General features: G+C 33.1%; 1 protein-coding gene across 1 annotated transcript in view; it reads right to left on the bottom strand.

Annotated features, from left to right (window-relative positions):
• Positions 1–1,898: 1,898 nt before the first annotated feature.
• LOC129000521 (neural-cadherin-like) overlaps positions 1,899–17,750 on the bottom strand; it is a 58,867-nt gene continuing 43,015 nt past the window's right edge. The window contains exons 20-32 of the mRNA XM_054427484.1: positions 17,391–17,596; positions 13,171–13,313; positions 12,241–12,390; positions 11,800–11,910; positions 11,269–11,401; positions 9,963–10,186; positions 9,633–9,746; positions 8,532–8,718; positions 5,730–5,919; positions 5,228–5,469; positions 4,281–4,472; positions 3,458–3,592; positions 1,899–3,115 (exon numbers count right to left, since the gene is read on the bottom strand). Coding sequence (XP_054283459.1) covers positions 3,015–3,115; positions 3,458–3,592; positions 4,281–4,472; positions 5,228–5,469; positions 5,730–5,919; positions 8,532–8,718; positions 9,633–9,746; positions 9,963–10,186; positions 11,269–11,401; positions 11,800–11,910; positions 12,241–12,390; positions 13,171–13,313; positions 17,391–17,596 — 2,128 coding nt within the window. The 3' untranslated portion in view covers positions 1,899–3,014. The remainder of the gene's footprint in view (positions 3,116–3,457; positions 3,593–4,280; positions 4,473–5,227; positions 5,470–5,729; positions 5,920–8,531; positions 8,719–9,632; positions 9,747–9,962; positions 10,187–11,268; positions 11,402–11,799; positions 11,911–12,240; positions 12,391–13,170; positions 13,314–17,390; positions 17,597–17,750) is intronic.

Consider the following 17,750-nt stretch of genomic DNA (forward strand, 5'->3'; position numbering starts at 1 on the left):
TTATGCTCAATCCTATTATAGTCTCAGGCGACGAGCTGCCAAACACTATACTGTATTTCCATTTCCAACATTCTAAGTATTAGAAGAAAAAGATTATAAAAATGAAACAATAATATTTGGAACTTGTTGCTTAAAAGTGTATTAGGATTGATTAAAAGATACGCACTAGGTTATAAGGTACGCACGACGATTTATTACTGGTTAGTATTATACGTTGACATTAACCTGCAACAAAGTCCATTGCTACTACATTTACTTACAAAGCATTATTAATTCTTTCAAATAAAACACATTATGTTGCTATATGTGGTGTGAATAGCAGTAGAATGTCTGCAGACTACGGGGTGGTCCTAGATTCAATTCTAGAATTTTAATCTTATTATATATAAATAACATCTCTAAATAAAACATTTTTGGTAAACGTTCTCTATTGCTGACGATACGATAATTTTTACTTTCTCCCCCTATACCATAGTATATGGAGAAAGTATTGTTTTCGTCAATATTTTCAAGTTTGAGTTTTGAGTGGATATATTCGTTTTGGGTCCCCCTGGACCCAAAAAAGTGGTTTTCGAAGTGATGTCTGTGTGTGTGTGTGTGTGTCTGTGTGTCTGTGTGTCTGGATGTGTACAGAGCTAGAGACTACACCTGTGGTTCGATTTCGATGAAATTTGGTATGTAGGTTATAATCCATGGTATCTCCAGGCGTTTTTTTCATTTTTTTGAAATTTTGATTTTTAATGGGGATTTTTGACAATTTTGATAAAAATTTAGTATGTTGTAGCCCTTTAAATTCTGAACAAAGGGGTACAAATCCCATTTCTGTAAAAATTACGGTTCAAAAGTTATGGTAAATTATGTTATTTTCCCATAAAAATCCCATAAAAAAACGAAAAATAGGATTTTTGACAAAAATCCGGTTTTGATTTAACATAGTATGTTATGGCCCTTACAATTTTAATAGTTTTTTTCATATCTTAGAAATTTTTATTTTTAATGGGGATTTTCCCATAAAACCCCATAAAATTACGGAAAAATAGGATTTTCCAAAAAATGGCCCGAACGATTTTGATTTTTATTTAGTATGTTATAGTCCTTTATATTCTGAACAAAATGGTACAGATCCCATTTCTGTAAAAATTACGGATCAAAAGTTATTGTGAATTATGTTATTTTCCCACAAAACCCCCATAAAATAACGGAAAATCAGATTTTCCCAAAATTGGCTCAAACTATTTTGATAAAAATTTAGTATGTTATAGTCCTTTAAATTCTGTAGAAAATTATACAAATCCCATTTCCGTATATTTACTGTCACCGCTTACACACGGGGTTGTTGACAAACTTATGGGAGAAAGTATGTGTCAGAATGCTGATACCGTTTATTTTATTTAGAGAACAACTTGGCCCGAGGTACGAGATATGGCCATGCATGATCTTATGATTGTAAAACGATGGTCAAATTAAATAATTCTTTCGTTAAATGAATCTAAGACCAATAGATGCCAATATATATTTCTCTCTTGTATAGGTATTCGACACCTTTTTACTATTTTTAAGTAAAATTTCAGGAACTTGTGAAGTTACTTAGTTATTTAAAGTGCAATTTGTATACAACTGTTATATGCTTTGTTGTTAATTATTATGTATTCAGAGGAATTAAACCTTATTTTCAAAAAAAATATTGCATTTAATCTTGGTACTATTGATTAATGTTCCCATCTTGAGTCCATTTGAATCAATTATGAATTAATAAATAGGTCCATTAGAACGGGTTTCCAAATAATTATTATGAAATAAAACAAGTAACATCGCAACACTTTTATAGAATGTGAGACACGTTAGAAGAAAGATATTTGGAGAAAAGTCTTAAAACAAGTTGTTGGAAAAATATTTTATTCAATAATAACAAAACCATTACGAATCAATATAAACTATCTAATCATAAACAAAATCCTACGATATATTACAAGTATCACAGTTATTTCGAAACATTAGTGACTCGGTCACTCTTAAATAGAAACAAAACATGTTTGCATTTGAAATGTAAGTTAAGTGGAATGACTCTATGCTTTGAGCAATGTATTAACATCGAGTTGGTTGGATGTCTATTACGTATGTTACGTTTGCATGGATTCACACGGTATATCTGGATAAACCTTTTAGAGTTGATTTTTATACTAAGCTCCAATTTTACTAGGAGTTTTTATTTTTAGAACTTTATTGTAAAAAACCTTACACATTATCATTTACATTTTTCATGCTTTGCATGAGAATAATTTACAATTCAATACATAGAAGTAATTTCTTTTAATGTTTAAAATAAAATTAGAAACATCCACAAAACTAAAACGATTATGGAAAGGCACATCGAACGTGTTCCATTGTAAAAAAGTCTTGTCCATATATACATATTTACAATAAACATAAGTTGAGAACGTTAGACAAGAAATTGGAAAGTACCAAACCGTAGAAAACAGTGCTGGTATAAATATTTATTCTTATATGATACGTTTTGGAGTATGTCACTTCATCCGTATGTAAAAAGAAGACAATTCAAAACACTGTGTATTTCTAAAGAGTTATTACTTCGTGTGTAAGCTGTAATTTACAAAGTGTTAAAATGAATAGCTTATTTTCACAAAAAAAAACTATATTAGTAAACTTGTTTCAATCAAGTGAATTTATTTGTTACCAAGCACAATCTGTATTAAAATAAAATGAGTATTATAGTGCAAATAATATCACGTAACTGGCAATCTACAACCTTACTGCAACGAAACTACGTCGTTTACAGGTACATTATATTCAAATTTCGATCCAATAGAGTCGGTAATTATAAGTAAACATATTTACATTTGCAGGAGCCAATTTGTTAGGTTAAACAAATACACGTTGTCAATGTGCACCATTTTCGCTTACGACTCTTTTTCCATAAATTTAAAATTATAATATTTCTAAATTTTACAACTCGTTGTTTTATTTAAACTTCACACGTGCACAGTAAAGTCTAGCTAGGAAGCTTTATCTCTTTTCAAATATATTTCAGCTATTCTATGAAACTTTAGAGCTTGTTGTTCAGACAGATTGCACTCTCGTTGTTTAAACTCCGTTTCTGAAACAAAAACAGCTTATCAATATTGTGTTGTATAGCTAATCACAATATTTAATAATAACAAATATATCTATACATAAACCAGTAAGAGTCTTATAGTTTAGTGACTGAACGCTTAAATATGACTTTTTACATAATTCATTTGGCCATAAGCGGAAATTAACAGCTCCTAATAAATACTCTTAGTTTTTTTCAACATACTCTTATACATGAGAAGTACCTTTTAGAGCACATACAAACAATTCAACATAATATGTTATCCATTGTAACACTTAACAGTAAATATTTTTATTTATGTTACCTGCATTACCTGATTGTAAAAATTACAGCTAAGAAACCTACCAGTTGCAAGAGAAGAGAGAGAACTAGCCAGACTCCCAGAGCCTTCCTCAGTGAACGTTCTGAAGTCATCAAAAGCCAAAAGAGTGTGTTCTGCTTCGAACTGTTTTACTGCCTCTAGTGGGGGAAGTTCAACCACTGAAACATGAATATTCTGTTTAAAAAAAACTTAATTGCAATACATATTAACAAAAAATTACGAGTAAATTAAATTTCCGTTAACTATTCATATATTTTAAGATTCTTCGAACAAAAGATGTGAAGATGAAATAAATAATATAAGGTAAGAGGATAATACAAACTTTTTACCAAAAAACGCACATGCCGAAATATCATTAGAAGAATTAAACATTACAGCAGATGAAAGAGGGCATACAAATATTAAAGTAAAGTAGATGATAACCAATGCAAAATATTGTGTAGGATGGGACTGTCTTGTAATTATTCAAGGTTTATTGATGTTAAGCCTTTAGAATACTTAAAACTATTATGGTTATTAGAATAAGAGGAATACAAATTTATTTATTTTCTTGAAAGTAATATTACAAAATATTACAAAAGCTTATTTTACTGTGATGAATGCAGTAATTATGATAATAATATTACCCCTAACGTAATGGCGAATAGGTAATCCATATTTTTATACTGAGAGACACGAGCAAAGATACATCAAAAGGTACCGTACGGCACCATAGTTTTCCCTGCTATAGTACCATAGTTAGTTGCCCGCCACCGTAGTGTGTGTGTCTTGGCACCCACTTAAGTTCCAATGTCAACGATTGTTAATTATGGTTACTTCTACATATTTTTTTAACACAACACTCACTCGTTATAGTCTGTTTCTCGTTGCAGTGAATGTCCATCTTCATTGTGCTTCGGTTGAACGCCGTCATATCATCCTCTCCCCCTCCCTCATCATTGTAGCTGATGATGTTCTCTCTGATGTCATCCTCAGGTCGCGGCTTCTTGACAGGCTCGTCTCGTCGTCTGTTGTACATCACCAGGGCCAGAACGATCACTGGAACAGTAATTATACGAAGAAACCTTTCAAACCTTTTATTTGTAGTTTGAGTACATTTCTATCGTCTCTGTACCAGGATGTTCATGTTAATTAAATTATGGTATTGTGGAGATAAAATTGCTTTGTCATTTTAATGATATAGGACTCCATAAAATATGTTACCAGTAAACCGACCTATACTTCACATTAACTCAATAGATTAACCATATAAAAAACATTAAAATAAATAACTCGCTAAACTGAGAATTTTTTAGGAGTTGAATATTATTTCATAGTCGTTAAAAAAGTATAATTATACTAACCAAGTGATTTAAAGTTGATATTATTTCCAAAACACCTTTATTGAGGTATTCCAAAGTAATGTTTCACAAATTAGTTGGGGTTCTCTTCTTTCAGTAAATGCCAAATATTTTACTTAGTTTGTTGATTAAAACACATTTAATCGGTAAAAAATTACAAACATTATTATTGTTACCTTCTTTCTTACTTCAACCATTCTTAAAAAAAGTAATCCAAAACGCATCTAACAGTACGTGTATAAGAAAAAATATATGAACAATCTTTAGGGTATAGAATGAACCAGAACCTTTAAGATACAAATGTGGGCACTTCCACCTATCAGGCTCCGAGTCTTTTTAATATCATACATAATGAACTTAATATATTTCATCCTAAATTAATTGATGGGTGTAAGAAAATTGTACATAACACCTACATTACTAACGAACTCAGGATTGCTCCTATTGACTTACCCAGTATTATAAGCAGACAGCCCAGGATAGTGACGAGAGCTCCCAGCCCCAACTTCATAGTCTGCGGCTCCTGTACCATCTCACAGTGGTCTCCCCAGAACCCGTCCAGACACACGCAGCGGTACCGAGACCTCGGCTCTTGGTTGACACACACTCCGCCGTTCTGACAAGGGGACTCCAGACACTCGTTGCGGTCCACACATGACTTGCCGTCAGTCGAGATGCTGCGACCTTCTCCGCAACTGTCAACAATAATGTGATATAAAACACACAACGGATTATTGAGTTTCAGTATAAATGCATGCGTTTTTGTCATTACACTTTCTTATGGAAAATCGTCGATAAAACCTACTGCGTCCCCATCATATGACAATTAGTGTATAGTAACAATCTAAACCTTCTGGTTTACAATAACACAAAGCACACATGGAAAATATTTACAATCGTAACTTATTTAAGATAATAGTGTAAGAAAACTCGTAAGTGTACATCAAATACTAACGAGCATTCGTAGTCGTTCCAGAGGTCGACACAGGAGAACGGCTCTTGGCAGGTGGCGCTGGCACACGAGTTGCTGGAAGGACAGTCACGGCCGAGGTGGCGAGCCATGGTGGCTTGGCCCCACTGGGTCCCGTTCACTGAGGGTGGCAGGGGCAGGTAGAACCCGTTCAGTCTTATGTCGTCGATGCAGCCTGGAAGTATACATTCACTGACCACATGGGTTATGATACGTAATTCAAAAGTGATTATTTAAAAGAAAATATAATGTAGACAGACAAAAAAAGAGAGAGGGTGGTATGAATAATTTTATTGAGATTTAAGAAACACATTGGCAGTATATTTTGAAGGTGCATGGTAAATATTTTAAAACTTAAGGGGTTCGTAATATATGGTTTTAAAAAGATTTGTTCACGTTAATTATCTGTAGAGTTAATAATTGTCTCATATAATTACATAAAAAACGTTGATAATGCATTTGCTTTTGTGTTTATTTTTAAAAATGTCGATAGAATTACAATGAACTTTGTCAAGTCAAATTTAATTTCACATAGGATGTATGAATCAATTCTTCTGATGATTCTACAAACAGCTTTAACAAATAAAAATCATGTGGTATTAAATGAATACTAATTTTAGAACATTTTACTAATTAATTTTGTAATAACTGAGACAAATTATGATAGGAAATTTCCTATCTCATGAACAATAAAATGCAACCTACCTGCAAACAACCCAATACCTTTGGGCACTTAAGCTAAATGCATGAATAGTCCCCTGTCAAATGTACATATACAGGCTCCCGTGTGCTCCTTAATGAGGCAGGTGTGGGAGTAGTTTTAATCTCTTCGTTTGACCTTGGAGAAATACGATTTCGATGGTGGCACTCTTGAAAATGGTGCGTTCGAACGCTGTGGGTAAAAAACAAAATGGCCGCCATCGCAAACTTGTTGCCTTACTTATATCAGTAACCGGTAGAGTTATGAAAAAGTTGTTGCTACCAAAATGTAGCTATTTTAAATCTGCACGAAAAAGAATGTTACAGTTTTTATGTAGAATCAACCATTCTTTCATAGAACATAATTTTATATTTTTCATAACTAAAATTAATTAGGGTGGATGTAATGTCCCAGGACAGTTAAATATCTCAAAAAGTAATAAAGGGTGTTTCAGTAAAGCGTGATGGGCTATGCAGATTCAGATTCTATGTGCAAAAATAAGTCGAAAATGTAGATTAACATTGTTTCAATTTCGGCTTAGTTAAGCCGAATTCCGCCATTTTGTATTTTTTGAAAATAATTCATAACTCAAAAGCCCTTAGAGATATTTTTATGAAACTTGGTATAAACTTTAAGTCTACAAGTATAAACATTCTCCGAAAAAATCTTTGAGCCTGATCATCGAATTTCAAAATGGCGGCCATTAAAATTCTTTATAGTCAAATTCCATGAAAACCAGCAATTAAAACAAAACTTCGAAACAAAATATGTAAAGTCCTTTTTATTACAAATTGAACGACACTTTATTCGCGAAAATCGGATAATAAATAAAAAATTTATGTAACTTTTATTATGTTTTTGTAACTACAGTAGTTTCTATGGAATTTAACTTTGTGATTTCAAAATGACTGCCATTTTGATAATTACTATTAATAATAAAAGTTACATAACTTTTTTATTTATTATCCGATTTTCGCAAATAAAGTATCATTCGATTTGTAATAAAAAAAACTTTAAATAATGTGTTGCAAAATATTGTTTTAATAGCTGGTTTTCATGGAATTTGACTTTAAACATTTTAAATTGTGGCCATTTTGTTTTTACCCACAGCGTTCGAACGCACCATTTTCAAGGATGCCACCATCGAAATTGTATTTCTCAAAGGTCAAACGAGGATATTAAGACTACTCCCACACCTGCCTCATTAAGGAGCACACGGGTGTGCATTTGACAGTGGACTAGAACACGAACAGTTCCGTTCTATATTAGTAAAGATTTTAAAAATTCTATGAGATTTTTTTACATAGTTTTATTTACAATCTGTTTTGCATTAAACAATAAGTAAATATGATGGCATTTTTAACAATAACATAAAAATTGGAATGCATGAGTTAGCAGCTAAACAGATTTAGCAAAAAAAATAATAAATAAATAAATACAAAATTCAGAGCTGCTGTACAAATTGAGTCGGAAGGTCTAAAACATTTTCTCTTTTTAGTCTGTAGACATGTTGACTGTTGTCTAGGAGGTTGAGGGCCAAATGGTTCGGGTGATACTCAAGGTTAGAAATGATTTTTTTACTGCAGCTCGTAACTTCTTCAGTAACAAATGGGATTTTGCAATCATTGTGAATGGTGACGTTGGATACATACCAAGGGGCTTTCAGGATGGTTCTTAGTAATATTGACTGAAATCTTTGTAATATATTCAAGTTTGATTTTAAAGCTGTTCCCCACAAAGAAATGCCATATGTCCACATTGGTTTGAGGACAACCTTGTAAAGCAATAATTTATTTTCTATTGACAGTTTTGAATTTTGATTTATGAGCCAGGCCATTTGTCGAAACTTTGAATTTAGATGTTGCCGTTTGTTCCAAATATGGCTTCGCCAGGTAAGTTTTCTGTCGAGGTGGATGCCCAAATATTCATTGTCAATGAGAACATGACCATCTTTTATGAGATCTACCTTAGTTAAGAAGTTTACTTAGAAGAACTCAGGCACCAGGTAACAACAACTAAGCTAAATTTAATGTAATTCAAGTTCTTGAAACTAGAATGAATACAACAATATGACCAACTAAACTTACCTGTGTGAAAGTCAGCTAGCACTTCGAATGTTCTGACTCCTGTGTGCTCCGCTTTCCCTCCGGCGTAGACTCCCTCCTGTTTGTCAACTAGGAGCCACTGCGGTCCCGCCAAAACAAACGTCTCGTTGTGTCGTCTGCCCTCCCCTCCATCTAGTCTCAACTCCGCCATACTCCCCCACCTCACCGCCTGGTACACATGTATTAATCATAGAGTACATAGAGTGTACGGTAAAAATGTTGTTATAAATTTTTCACAAAAGGAATAAAATTATATTTATATTATATTTTTTCTGTATAATACAACATTTTTGAGTACATTTCAAGGTTATGAGTATTTAAATTTAATAATGCCATTTATTGGAAGGGTACTTGCGTATTTCCATGAAAATATTTCATATTAACCAACTTGACAATGCAAAATAGTAATCTTTATTTGTACACGTAGTAAGTTTTGGCAGTAATAATAATAATAATCTCCCTTTTTTAATTTTTTAACTAGTTCGTACTAAACAAAAAGTAAAAAAAAAACTTTAGAGATTTCCAACCATTGAATAATAGCTTCAAATAAATACTACAAATGCAATGAACATTTTGGAAATCTTACTCATAGACATCGTGAATAAGAATATAATTATAAGCGGCAATAATAAGTTATTTCTCCGTTACAGCCCTTAATAAATATGTAGTCTGTTTTATAAAGCTAAAAAGATAGTAATACGTATGACTGTAATATGAAAATAACAAGTCTTAGAATGAAGTACAGAAATGGCAAACAAATCAAACAATGTTTATATAAATAAAAACAACTATACATCCTAATTAAGAATATATCTATAAGTATTAATAAAAAGTAGTTTCCCTATTACAGCTCATAACAAATAAGTTAGTCTGTTTTATATAGTTAAAAAATAATAATACATATGACTGTAATATGAAAGTTACATGTTTTTTAATAATGTATAGGCCTAGAAACAGCAAACAACTCAAACTATGTTTACATAAATAATTAAAACAAATATATCTAAAGAAAATCAAATTCTTAATCGGGTTATACAATTATTAATTCACAATGAACCAGGTTTTTAGACAAATAATACTCACAGTGACGACGTGCCACTGACCGTCAGTAACCTCGACCCAATACAGCTGTAGACATCTTTCTTCGACTGTCAACTTGTTGAGGTTATATCGAAACTGCAGTCTATTGTTTGCCAACTATGAACACAAACACCCTTTAAAAATTAAAAATCCACCTTAACTTTATTTTTAGTCAAACATGGGTTAAAAACATAAAGTTATTAGTAAATATGTAGATTCTTACAACAATTGTTATTGCGTATCAATAATTAACAAGAACAAATTTAAAGAGAGGAAATTTACAACATAATAAGGGTCATAAAATATAGAATTTTTTTTTGTAGCCTTACTAACCTCCAAAATAGCGTAGACTCGGGCGTGTTGATCACTGACTCGAAAGAGTTCCCCAGAACTCTCTCTGGAACGAAACCTCAGCTGTATCTCGGTGTGGAAGTGGTCGGGGTCGAAGGAGAGGGCAAACTTGACGTAACTCTGGGGGAGGAAGGTGGTGGGGGTTGTGGCGTGGGTACAAACTCTACCGCTGTAGCCTGGGAGACATTCACACTTGGCGTCTCCTCCTAAAACAATCACACTATAGTGTAATACATGTTTAGATAGTCCCATAGATAAAATATCTTCTGTTCACTGCAAAAAAAGATTATATCGTTATAATTACTGTTATTTACTCGTTTTTGGGTGGCATGTTTTCTCTTCTCGATAAATATTTGACACAAATTCTTCTGCTATAAATTATCATAGACAATATACTGATGGCCAAAAGTATTCTAATTATAAGTAGATATAGGATCATGAAAAATATGTCTGAAATGAATGACTTAACTTTTAGTCCTACGAAAAACTAAAGTTTAGGGTAAAGCGACAACAGTACTGAATCGAACCTGGGCACCCTGTGACAGTCATTCGGCATTTTGCGAGGGTGCGAGGGTAGGACTGAGTTGAATTTCCCCGTTCTCTATGCCCAACTCCTTTCACCCATCTCCTGGACACATAGTGAGCTAGTGGTCTAGTGAACGGATCGGCTCAAGAAATCGTTCAAGAAAATATTTACTCCGTGTAAATCTGTCAGTAGTTGTCTTTATTAAAATTTAATCAGGTATAATTGCATTTTTATACAATAATAATATTGTATCAAATATGTTTGTCTGAGGTTAGGTTAGGTTATTTCTGTCTTGATCTGATAATTATGCCAAACAGTTAAGTTTGATCTCTTCAAATAAAAACGCAGCAATTTGGTGAACTACCACACCAAATCAGTTATGAAGCGTTCTTAGCAGCCTAGTGAACGATTCCATTAGGTGATCAGTTCTCTTGCCTGAGTCTGTGTAGGTAGGGCGAAGGGAGCTGGCGTTGTAGAACATGAAGAAACCGACGCGGCGAGGGAGATTTCCCTCAGTCCTATTTTGTCGCACCACTGAAATTGTCCGCATGGCTGCCGTTGCGGACCCAGGCCGGACTAGGTCAAATTTAGTCCTGTTGTCACACCATCATATTTGGTATTCTTAATTCCAGATTTTACGTAGCTATTATTAATTTTTTGTGGTGTTTTAGAATTGCGTAGGTTTTGGGACAATCACCTTGCCATATGTAGTTTCCTTACATCACGTCTATATAGGTGATTATAAACTCTTCTATGCAATACCTGAAAGACTGCCTGTACATTGACCTCTGTCCCAACACCGCAGCGTAGGATCCTGCCTGACACACGAGTCTTCCACTTGAGGACAGCCTCCAACACTGTTCTTGGAATACCCTGGCTGAGCTAGGTCGTACATCTAGAAGCCGAAGATAACATGAATACCTTCTACAAGGAGAACCCTACGATTAGTCCTTAGAATGTTATGCGACACTGAAACAAAACACTATTGACACGTGTTGTGTGTTTAAAAACTAGCATTAAGTTAAAGGTAAACTACCATTATAATTATAAAGGTTTTTTATTAACTAAGTTTAAAAATTCCAACACTGCAAAACTATGTCATAAATCTATACATAAATTGTACTTAACGTAAAATACTCTCTTAAATACCAGAAATTCTAAAATAATTTAAAATGATTGTGAGTAGAGACATGTTTCCTGATGTTTTGCAGTGACGATAGTCAGTTTTAGCAAAATCATTATAGTTATGTAAAAACTTTGTTCAAGTGCCGAATGGATGACGGTAGATCATACCTGAGTATTAAATACCAAGTTTTTGATACAGCCATGGAAGCCCGTGGCTAAGGGAGCGTGGTGCCAATGGTAGGTGACGGGGTCTACACCCAGGGTATGGCGCCCACCAACCTAAAGAGACAAACTGAATAGTATATCACAATACGGAAAAACTACATAGTAAATACTAAATACGAATATACCAATTGTAAAGATTCGCCCTGTAAGTACTAAGAATTATAACTTTAAAAACTTGACGTTAAGGTAAAAAATGTAAAGGTTAAGGTATATCAAGTAAGCTTTTGAGATAATGGAGCTAACTATTTAAAATCCTCTTGAGCATTTTGCAAAAATATACATAATATGAGAAAAGGAATTACTGTATATCAATCAATATACCTACAGTGTTACTTTTACTACTTTATTTTGAATTTTTTAAAGGAATTGTGTAGTCTAACTAACCTGCAACGGATAATTAACGTTGAGGTGTTCGTGAAATGGCGGCATAGTTCCGTTGGACTGACAGCTAGTGTCGTCGATGTCTATTCTGGTGTCGTTTTCAGTTTCAGTTATATCAGCTGTCTTGCATAGATCCACCATAATGCGTACGAACTGGAGAAGACATAAATGCAAATGGATTATTCCAATTCCAAAAAGACTGTAGCAGAGTTTATGTAGACTGTATCAGAAACTTTATTTATCATAGATACGTTGAAAAGTATAAATTTGGAATTATTTTGACACTTTTTAAAACAGTAAATGAATAATTATCTGTTTAGATCGAAAAACTAAGTTGACTTGTTATACACTGCAATGACAAAAAAGAGCCAATTTGGTAAACATATCGCTTCAGCTACACAAATTATAATCATTAAAATTACGTAATCAAATATTATCTTTCACCAACACTTGAACAAAAGAAATAAGGGAAGGACGTTACCATATCCAGATGTCGTTTCTTTCTGGAAACTGCGAAAAGTTCCAAAAACAAACTTCCTTCTAACATTCCACCTCTTCAAAATCACTTCATACTCTTACAGTGGGTTGTAAGAGAATTTACTTTTTTAATGCGAGTTTTATTTTCATTGCGAACTGGAAATGCCTTGAATTTTAAATTTACAAGTTTGTTCAATAAGTTTTGAAGTAACTGTGATGCGATATTATTGAAAACATACATTTGTTTATTAATGCCTTTAACAATAACGCCTAAACAAAATCATTCCTTCCAGACACCTATAAATGCATTAATTTAAGGTACAGCTATTTAGTTACTCGTATGATACATGGCTTAAGAAATTTAAGCAATTAGGAGTCCATATACTTAGTTATAATCTATTAGATTGTTAATGAAAAGTAAATAAATGGTATATTCATGCTTTCTATAATTATTACCTCTTTATCCCAAAAAACGTCCAGACGATGCCATCGTCCATCTGCTAAACTCGCTCGTGTTTTAACTTTTAGCTCAAGAGTGCCTGACCCAAAATCTACTAAGAGTCTTGGCTGTCCTCTTGCTATTTCTAGTGATATAAAGTCTGCAAGAATAATGTTTAATATTATTACAACATAACAACAACATAACTTGATAAGAGGACAGTTTTTAATCAAATCAGAATATAAATCCGACAAATCATTGAAGCACAATCTAGCATTAGGGTTTTCTTATCATGATTGATTAAGATTGTAAATCAGTGTGGTTAGTGTATTGGTTAGAGTGACGGATTTCTAATCAATGGCTCTTGACTGATGACTACGTGGTAATTCTACGACAAGGGTAGCTCTGGCCGCTTTGTTTAATCTCTAGCCAAGAACAAACGTAAGTATATTGCTCTCCCCACACTCGCCAAAAACTATGAAAAACTCGTTAATATATACTCAATAGATGGGGTATTTTGTGAACCTTTAAAAATATTGTTTAGCATGTAGTCGATGTTTCGGTATCTGTTATAACCACCAACTTGTTTAAACATAGGCCTTAAAATACCTGCTGTATAAATTCTTTCTTTTTACACGGAAAACAGTTGTTTATTTAATTACCGTTAAAATTTCTCCATAACAGGAAACAACGATTGCTGATTTGTATGATGCTAGATCGACAACAAGTTGCTTTTTCTCATTTTTCTTGGTCCCGGTTGCATTATAAAAGGGACTAGCCACTTCTACCTTGTTTAGTTTTTATTAACTAATTTTAAATAAAGGAGAATCTTTTAAGAACAGGAAAAGTTTCTATTTTCAAAAACATAACAACAACTTATTTGTAAACAGATGTAAGATAAACATGAAGAATCATATATTTATTTTAAAAGCATAGAATATTAAATATCTAAACATCTTCTCCTTTGACAAATTCAATTTTTCTTTTTCTTATGAAAAATTAGTTTCTTCTGAATTGTTTTCCATTTTTATATTGCACTACGTATGATCTTGGAGTTTCACCAACTTTTACTATGATAGCTGGCTCCCAGTTCTTGGTCCGAACATCTTGTACATAAATGGGATCCTTTATCACTGGGATCATTATACACTGTTTCTTGTTTTGTTGTCTTATCATAATAAGATTTTTGATTGATTCTTTTTGTCTGCATTTGATCTGCTACATCTTGATGAATTATCTTTGGCTCTAATCTGTGATTTGGAAGAGGTAATTTTGATCTTAATACCCTCCCCATTAGTAACTGAGCTGGAGAATAATCAAGTCCTGCAACAACACTGTTTCTGTAGTTAAGTAGGCTCAAATTTAGATCTGATCCTGATTCTGAGGACGTTTTTATAAGTTTTTTAGCAATACCTACAGCTTTTTCTGCTAAGCCATTGGCTTGAGGATAGTTAGGACTTGTAGTTTGTATTTTAAAATTCCACTCTTTTGCGAACTCTCTTAGTTCGTAAGAATCAAAAGGCATGTTGTCAGCTATCATAATCTGTGGAATCCCAAATCTTCCAAATATTTGGACTAGTGCATTCTTCACGGATAAACTGTTTTTACTATTCATTTTGACCACCTCTAACCATCTAGAGTAGAAGTCAACAAGTATCAAGTATATCTTCCCAGCACATTCAGCAATGTCTGCGGAAACTTTCAAGAAAGGAACATTAGGTATCTCGTGGCAAATGAGTGGATCTTTGATGTTTGATCTTCTATATTTCTGACAAATATTACATCTGTCAACAATGTTCTTCAAAACTGCTCTTACTCCGGGCCAGTAATAGAAATTTGAGACAATTGAATTCATTTTCCTTTCCCCAAGATGGGTCTCATGCAGTCGGTTGATAATTATGGGTCTCAGTTTCTTCGGAATTATTATACGGTTTTTGAAATACAGTAAGCCATCATTCAACTCAATGTCAGATCTGATATTAACATAATGTGCCAGATCTCCACCACAAGGCAATGATGTAGGCCATCCATTTACATAATACTTCACAACTTGTCCCAAAACGTCATCTTCTTGCACCAATTACAAAATTTGCCTAATGCAGGACAGGTCTGGTCCTGAAAGTAGGTGTGGTTATTTTCGGCAAGCTCAATACTTTTGCAATATTCAATAATTTTGTCTATTGATGCATCATCCCTTAACAAACGTTCCTGGGTTTCTCTGGAAAAAATTCCAAGTGCTATCTGTGCTTTCATTAGTTTAGACTCTTGATCTTTGAAATCACAAATCTTTGCACGATGCCTTAAGTTAGCTAGAAACTTGTCAAATGATTCTCCTTCAGATTGTCTGCATGTGATAAATTTAAAAACATCCATAATTTCATTCTTCTTTGGCAAACAATAATTTCCCAGAACATCCATGATAGATTCTATACATTCATCAGTGACGTCTGTAACTAAAGAATTGTACAGCTGTAAAGCTTCTTTACCCATTAGATTCTTCAATCGTGCCACTTTTACAGGATTGGGTTTCTTCATTGTCTCTGTGGCTATAAAGTAGTTTTCAACGTCTTCCTTGAACTGCTTGAAATTTTCTGGCATATTGCCTATTAATGATAACTTATCTGGTTTATTGAATTCCATTTTTGAGCAGTCACAAACAAAATATAAATACACTCAAAGGCAAGACTGCGCCATGTTTAGTTTTTATTAACTAATTTTAAATAAAGGAGACATTTTTTAGCAACAGTAAAAGTTTCTATTTTCAAAAACATAACAACAACTTATTTGTAAACAGATGTAAGATAAACATGAAGAATCATATATTTATTTTAAAAGCATAGAATATTAAATATCTAAACATACCTAATACAAAACTGATATAAAACACTACGTAGCTAAAATATAAGTCATAATTTACAAATAATTAAAACCATAAAAGGTCAACTTGTTACACATAATAGTGAATATTAAACCTTGTTTTAAAATTTCTTATTTTACTTTTTTTATCAGTGGTTATGAAAATAGCATAATAAAGGTTTTTAGCAAAGAGTAAATTTACTATGTCAACAAATTGAATGAAGAATAAACCGAAAAGCCAGTCTCAGCAAACTGCTATCTCTCCAAACAAGAATTATTTGGACGAAGTTTAATCAATCGTTAAGTCCTGTTGATTTAAGGTTAAACCAATAATGACTATTGAAGCGAGGAATATTGAAGTTGGGTAGGTTAGCACGTTTACTTATTACGTAAACAAAAATAAAATGTTCAAACGTCAATTATAGGTAGTACATCAATTTACTTGTGGTTGCATTTGTTATGTTAAGATTATTTTATTTGTACAAATTTTGATATTTAAAAATATGATTTTATAGCTTCAAAACGTTAAAGCACTATAACACGAATTGGTTTTCTGGGTAGACGGCCCAAAGATTTGTGAAATGTCTACCCATAAACCAATTAGCACATGCTTTAATTACAGGATCGTTTCATTACACTCGTTTCATGTAAGGTAGTTTGAAAAGTTGTCCTTCTCTTTTAAAATTGGATCATCAAGTGGTTGTAAATTGTGTAGCCATTCATTTTGTTCATTAGTTAATAAAACGTTTCACTTTGTAACGGTAGATAAAATTGGTCTTGACAAGGGTTAAAAGAAATACACTAAAAATGTCATAATATGTGATGGTGAGCTTATTCATGCGATTATTGTGGCAATATGCCATAATAATTAGACAAAAATATTGATCGTGATGGAAAATGTCCGCACTTATCTCATTCATAACACAAAAAAAAACCATTTGACTACTAACACACCATTGGATTTCGTAGTTGGCACGCTTACGACATAAGGGAAAGCGATACAAAAACATAATAAATATACACATTTTCCAGTTTCGGGTGGTTGTGTAAAGGAGTATCATAGAACTAGACGATAATGGATAAACAAATACGAATACTAATAAATAAATAAAAGAAAATAGGTACATATGATGTAAACATTGCCTCACGTATTTCTGTGTTGTTTTGTTGGTATTTTTTTATGGATGTATTATATAAAGATTGCATTTTAACGTACTTGTCAGACCTTATAACTTTTATTTCAAATATTATACGAGAATTAAATAAACATCACATTAACATTTACATCAATCAAGACAAATTGCAATGTGTTTTAAACATTTATTCTACACTGTAAATATGAGCTAAAATACATTTCTACAAATTATGCAGTATACTTCACCAGAGACTACGTCTTGTCCAGGTCTAGGAGGGGTGACAGGACCATCGTACAGGATGAGACCGTTTTCATGGTCAGTGATAAACTCTACAGAGAGATGTGACTCGTGGCAAGACTGCAGAGAGGGATACCACGCCCAGCCGTCCCCGCGAAAACTGCGCGTCGTCTGCTGACAGCGCGGGCCCGTGTAGCTCAACGGACAGGAACAGCTGGGTGTAAAAAATTATTAATAATGGCAAAACTTATAACCAGAGATCAGCGATGATACTTATTTTGCAAGCACTAACACTAAAATGCGTCAAAATATACAAATATACGTAGGCCCTATCAAAAAATACATTTTACACATAAATATACTATAAA

Source organism: Macrosteles quadrilineatus, unplaced genomic scaffold, assembly GCF_028750875.1.
Source record: "Macrosteles quadrilineatus isolate MER2022 unplaced genomic scaffold, UCM_ALF_1.0 Scaffold_8__2_contigs__length_117827958, whole genome shotgun sequence".
In the NCBI taxonomy this organism is placed as follows: Eukaryota; Metazoa; Arthropoda; class Insecta; order Hemiptera; family Cicadellidae; genus Macrosteles; species Macrosteles quadrilineatus.